We start from the raw sequence: 6421 nt of genomic DNA, 5'->3' as shown, positions 1-6421 counted from the left end.
TCGGGAGCGCAGCGGGGGCGCCGGGGACGGCGGCGCGGCCGGGACTTCGCGCCTCCTCGAGCGCCTCCTGCCCAGGCACGACGACTTTGCTCGGAGGCACATCGGCCCCGGGGACAAAGACCAGAGGGAGATGCTGCGGGCTCTGGGGCTGGCGGTAAGGACCCCCGGCTCTCTGGGGCCTCCCCTGCGCCCCGGTCCCGCCCGCGCGGCCTCCTCGCCAGCCTTGCGCTCCGCCGCCCCCCGCGTGCGTCCCGGGCCCGGCGCGGGCTAGCTCGCCCGGGAGCGAACGCCTTCTCCCACCGGCTTACTTTCTGCTTCAGAACTTTCGTTCGACATCCAGCCCCAACGCGCTCACCCTGCGGATGAGCCCCAATTGTGTAGGAAGAGGAATAAGGTCCCCCCTCCCACAGAGTGGGTTTATCCGGTTGTGCCCATTTGCAGACTAAAATCCGACCCAGAGTGGCCGATTCACCTCCCGGCTTCATGATTTCCTTTCTTCCGTGCAAGTTCTGGTTTGTTCAGTTCGCCTTTTCTCTTTAGAAAAAGAACCTCTAGGCGATTTAAGTAAGGTTCTCACCAGCCTTTGTAGATGAAGGTAACTCAGGCGTTTCACTCTGCCTTTTGTGTTCACCCGCTTGCGCTTTTATTTCAGAGCATCGATGAACTGATCGAGAAGACTGTCCCCGCCAGCATCCGCTTGAAAAGACCCTTGAAAATAGAAGACCCAATCTGTAAGTGGCTGGGAGCGCACCCTTGGGCTCGCCTTGCTCTGGTCTGTTTGCTTTCTGGGATCTGTGAAGGTGCAACTCTAGGGTAGGCTTGCTCGGAACTGTTAATAATATTGACTGAAATGAACAGCAGCGGTTACCTAGAGCAGGGGGAGAGAATGGGATATTTGGTTCCCGGACAGAGTTAAGGCAGCTCCTTTCTCGATTTTTATCGTAGGGCTGTGCCAGGCATCTGCAGGGCTGGGTTCTCCTATCTTTTGGGTGGAAAAGTGCTGTTACCTCTTTACTAATCTGGATCAACTCAGAAGGGAAAAAGAAACGCCTGGGATCAAGCTACCCGGGAAGCAGCAGATTTGGGAGGGGACCAGACCACTGGCCTCCCTCGTCTCTTCAAAGTGTTTTATCTCCAACTTTTATTGCCTACTGAAAGGGGGAGGTATTTTTCAGGTCTGATTGCATTTCAGAGGTTTTATGCATGCGTGCTCCTGTGTGTGTGTGTGTGTCGGAGTGTGTTTTTGAGATAGGCTCTCACTGTGTAGTCCAGGTTGGTGACCCTTCCCCAAGTGCTGGGATTACAGGTGAGTGAGGGGCATCTCCGGCCCCTTACAAAACTGTGTTTTTGTGGAGGTATTTGACTTCCAGGGAGAGAAGACTCCGCAGGGACGCAGAACTGAAGAGCACCTGAAAAAGATCTCACTTGATTATCTCTGTCAATCAGAGAGGTCCTTTTTTACCTCTGGAGTACAGTGAACCCAGAGCAGCTGTTTTGTTTGAGAGATAGAAAGGATTTATAGAATGCTGGACCTGTTTTCAAGTAGGTGACCTGATATGATCAAAATACATTCTGCACATGGGAACAGAAAAAGTGAAACAAGGGGAGACTAAGTAGGAAGGGGGGCAATGGGAGGAAAATGATTAAGGTGTTAATCATGCACAGACCTGTCAAGATGAAGCCCACTAATGTATATAACCAAACGCACTAATAAAAACTTGTGGTAAAGGAAGAAAATGTGGAAAGAAAAAAACTAAAGTGGCTCCCTGGGCACCAGTTGGCCTTGTGCTGTACACCATGCAGGAGTGCTGCTGTTTCGCTTTCAAATCTGATAGTGGGGAACTTGCTCAGAAAAGGGAATCTGCACCTGTTGCCCAGTTGAGCTGATTGAATCCTGGAAATAGCTTGAGGCCTTGTCTGTTCAACGTTAGAAAATCAGAATTCAGATTCACTGACTATGACATTTGAAGTGTTTGCATGTATATTTTTAAAGCAAACTGTAGGTGAATATTTGAAGAAATAACTGCCTTTTTGAGACTTTCCAAGTGAGAATGTGTGGCTTAGCTCTTTTTAATGAAATGCTCTTTGAAGAGTGTTAGTGCCTTGGAAAAGAATCAAAGTGGGATGTCCTATTTTAGTTTATCTATTTGGTTCAGCTGAGCAATTTGACCATGAGGTGATTCTTGTTTCTCCACCCTGTCTCATTGGAAGCAGGTTCCTGATAAGTGATTTGCCACTTGAGTGTAAACTTTAAACCCAGCAGTGTCAGAGTGATTTTGGGTTGGTTCCATCTGGTCGGTCTGAGGTGACTCAGAGAAAATACTGCACAGTCAGGAGTGCCCCTTTGCTTTGATGCAAGCTTGCTTCTTGGAATTGGGAACAGGGTTGGAGGGAAGGTGGCAGAGGATGTGCTTGCAAGACTCAAGTGTTTTGTTCTGAGGTGTGCACCTGTCATGACTAATGAATGCTCTCCATGCGGGAAGTAGCATTTTCATTGAATGATGTAGCAGCATTTTCCAAATTTGGTTTCATGTGAGTGCTGTGTTCTAGTGTAGTTAAAGATTTGTACCGAGTATTTGCCACATACGGAGGCAGGTGTAATAAGAGCAAGTTACAGTAGTCTTAAATGCTTTCCTTGCTGCCTAAAAAGATTGTGCAAGTTGTAAGCAGTGGAGGCACTTGGGTTTGTTCTTAAGCATAATTGAAAAAAGGTGCTTTCATGTATTAATTTAGTGCTTATTACAACCCTACACAGCAAGTACCATTAATATGCCCCCCACCTTTTGAGGTAGAATTTCCCTATTGCTCAGGTGGATTTTGAGCTCAAGAGCACGTTACCTACTCCCTCTCCCCGACCCCACCTCCGACATTCTAAGTAGCTGGGAATACAGGCAATACCAGGCTACTGTATCCCTTTTAAAAAGGTATACAGGGGGCATGGTGGCACATGCCCATAGTCCCAGTGCTTGGGAGGCTGAGGCAGGTGAGTTGCTGAGAGTTCAAAGCGAGCCTGGGCTACATAGTGAGTTTGAGGCCAGCCTGAACTGTATGGTGAGACTGTCTAAAAAATCAAGAAACATAAATACATACATACATACGTACAGAGCATGTAATTTGCCCAAGGTCACAGTTAGTGGAGATAAGATGCAAACACTCAGGCAGCCCAGATCCACTGCCTATATTCCAGCCACTACCCTACGCTGTCTTCATGGTGCCCTGTGCCCTATGTGGGCTTCTTTTTTTTTTTTTTTTTGAGACAAAAGCTCACTATTTATTAGGATTCCTGCTGATTCTACTCCTCCTGATTCAACTTCTCAGTGCTAGGATTACAGACATGCACTACCAGTGCTAGGACTCAGGAAGTGCAGTTTGCAGAAGTGCACAGACCCAGTCATGCTGGAATCACTGCCGTAGAGCAGCTGTGCAGTGGCAGTGAACTAGCATAGCAAGGTCAAGGTGTGGGAGCACCCAGGTCTGCCTCGAGTATTGAGACTGAGGACTGATGCGCGCGGTAGTGCTCTGCTGTGCAAGCCTGGAAGGGGCTCCTGCAGGCAGAGGGACCAGTGGGCTCACAAGATCAGCAAAATGGAGGTGTTTCCATTAGTCATGAAGGATGCCTCCCCTTAGACACTTCAGAAAGTGCCTTGAAAAAATACCTTGATTATCAGCCAACTGACCTCTCAGTAAATCATTAGTTAGCTAAACAAGCACAGCCACTGAGTTCCAAACCTTATCAGTTTAAGCTGGGTGTGATGGTGCACATTTTAATCGCACACTCTGGGAGGTTGAGGCAGGAGAAGAGAAAGTTTGAGTCCCTCCCAGGTGACTTAGTGAGATCCTGTCTCAAAATTAAAAATAAGAGAAGGGCTGGGGATGTAACACCGTGATGGTCCTGGGTTCAATCCCTAGTGTCCCGAAATAAACCAAAAAATAAAACTGAGGAAGAAAAGCACTTTAATCCCGTTCAGGTGAATTTTCCTTTTCCCACTCACAGCCCCCTAAAGAAGTCTAGAAGAATATGTATCAGTGGAAACAGTGGTTTCTCTGGTGCTGTTATGATTTTAGCTTTCGTTATAATGTCTGGATTTTCTGCCATCCTGTCATAATTTTGTAATTGATACATACCAGAACAGTACTTTCTGAACCAAGCTAGTCACTTTGGCTATGACACACCTCACCGTGTGGTCTTTTCTGAGGTCATCTCACAGTAGCCAGACTGACCTAGACTGAACTAGCTCTAGAAGAGCCATGGGGATTAAAGGTTACACAAAATTGCACACTGCTTTTCATGGGCATGTTTTGGAAGAGGGAGGAGAAGCTGACCTCCCTAATGTTCAAACTATTCAACTGGAGATGAACAGCTGAGCTGTCAGAATGAAAATTCGGATGGACTTTTGAGAACGGAGTGTTCTAGGACCGATTGCTTTAGAGTGGTTTTTAATAAATGGTTAATGGAGGACTGATGGGGGAGGGGCATTGTGCAATGCGGCCGCAGGTGGTAACTGTCACCCCATCTGGTTCTGCACTCCGTTTGACCCCAAGGCACCTGGAATGGGGCAGCTGTTCCCCAGCGGGCCCTCAGTCTATGATCCTTCTCTCCCCCAGCCATTCCTGGCTTCCTCCATTCCCACTGATATGAATTACCGTCCTTAAAACTAGAGTAGACTTTTATTAAAGAACTGTGGGAAAAAAGATGAACCAGATGAGAAAAACCAAAGCTATTTATTCTGACTTTCCTATAGCAAGAGTGGGACTTGAATTTTGGCAGAGAGGAAAGCTTTGGATTGGAAAAAAGGGAAGGGTTCGGGTATGCCCTGGTTGGACGCTGCTGGCAGGGTAGGCTATAGGATAGCTGACTATCAGTGGAGAATCTGGCTGGGTATGGTGGTGCATGCCTGTAATTCCAGCACGGGAGGATTGCAAGTTTGAGCCCAGCCCGGGACACTGCAACTTCACAAGCTCTTGTCTCAAAATTAAAGAAATAAAATGGGCTGGGGATGTAACTCAGTAGCTCAGTGCAGAGACTCAAGGTTCAATCCCAAGTGTCCGCCCCCCCCACCCCGCAAATAGTACGTTTGATGCGATTTGTCTGCGGTACATATATGGTTTTGTTTCATTCATCTTAAATCCAGAATGGGATATAAATAAAGGGAGATGCTAGCTAATGAACTCCTGGCCATTTTGAGCCAATTATTGTGGAAGTTATTCTTCAGTTTCTTCGATTGTCTGTAGGGACAGCAGGCTGCCCTCCTGAGTTTATTATAGATAAGTGTTAGGTTCCTGGACAGACTATGGGTGAGAGTTCTGTTTTTAAATATGTCCTGGCCATTGTCCATTTATTTTTTCAGTCCCTCACAACAGAATTCTATTCTTGTTCTTACATACCTTCAATTATTATTATTTTGTCCTTTATTTTTTTGAGACAGGGTCTCACTATGTAGTTCAGGCTGGCCTGGACTCACTATGTAGTTCAGGCTGGCCTGGACTCACTGTGTAGCCCAGGCTGGTCTCAAACTCATAATGATCCTCCTGCCTCAGCCTTCCAAGTGCTGGGATTACCAGCGAACTCTCTTCCATTGTGAGGTGCAGGGGAATATACAATGAACGTTTAAATGTTAAAAGCTGATTACAGCAAAAGTTACATTGCCAAGAACGATGGGATAAGTGTACTCAAAGCAAGAGGTAGTATTTTGAGGGAGATTAATGACAATATATTTTAATGTAATAATTTTTTAACATATATAATGACTGTATTTTTTCACTCATTGATCAATCTTTTGTGGCAGTTTGTCAGAAACATTGCAGTGTGTCCTCATTTACTTTGTTCACTGGCTCTGGCGCTGTGCAATTTCTGGCTCTTGCCCCAAGTCAGAATGACTATGAAAGGTAAACATTTTGAATTGAATCAAGACATTGAGGTAGCCGTGACAGCACAATTAACACTTGTGAAAGAGTGTTCTAGAACTGCTTCAGAAAGTGGCCGGAGTGATAGGATAAGTGTGTTCAAAGAGAGAGATGTCATAAGTGTGTCTTTTACTGTAATAATTTTTTAAAAACTAAGCATTCACTGTAGTTTTTTAATCACACTTTGTACTGAATAAACAAAGTCACTGCCATCCTCAAGAAGCTTTTATCTTGCCTTATTAATATAAATTAAATCTGAAGGTTAAAAAGTTCCAAGTACCATGAGAACTATGGATAAAATACCACGAGTGGTATGAAATGGAGAAATGATGTGAAATTGGGTTAAACGATTTCTGAAATAGTACTTGAAATTATCTTTTGTTAGAAGCAAAGATGATATTTTTGCATTGACTTTGTTTTTTGTGTGTTTGCCTAAATATGCTGTAAGAGAAGGAAAAAAGCTGGGCATGGTGGTGCATGCCTGTAATACCAAGACTCAGGAGACTGAGGCAAGAGG

General features: G+C 45.7%; 1 protein-coding gene across 1 annotated transcript in view; it reads left to right on the top strand.

Moving 5' to 3' along the window:
- Gldc (glycine dehydrogenase (decarboxylating)) overlaps positions 1-6421 on the top strand; it is a gene marked incomplete in the record, with an annotated part of 101685 nt that overhangs the window by 254 nt on the left and 95010 nt on the right. The window contains 2 exon segments of the mRNA XM_005388751.2: positions 1-154; positions 653-731. Of these exon segments, the coding sequence (XP_005388808.2) occupies positions 1-154; positions 653-731 (233 nt within the window).

This window comes from Chinchilla lanigera, unplaced genomic scaffold (genome assembly GCF_000276665.1).
Source record: "Chinchilla lanigera isolate Chin_1 unplaced genomic scaffold, ChiLan1.0 scaffold00033, whole genome shotgun sequence".
Classification (NCBI taxonomy): domain Eukaryota; kingdom Metazoa; phylum Chordata; class Mammalia; order Rodentia; family Chinchillidae; genus Chinchilla; species Chinchilla lanigera.
Note: the sequence above shows the minus strand (reverse complement) of the source record. Positions and strands in the feature narration are given on the sequence as shown.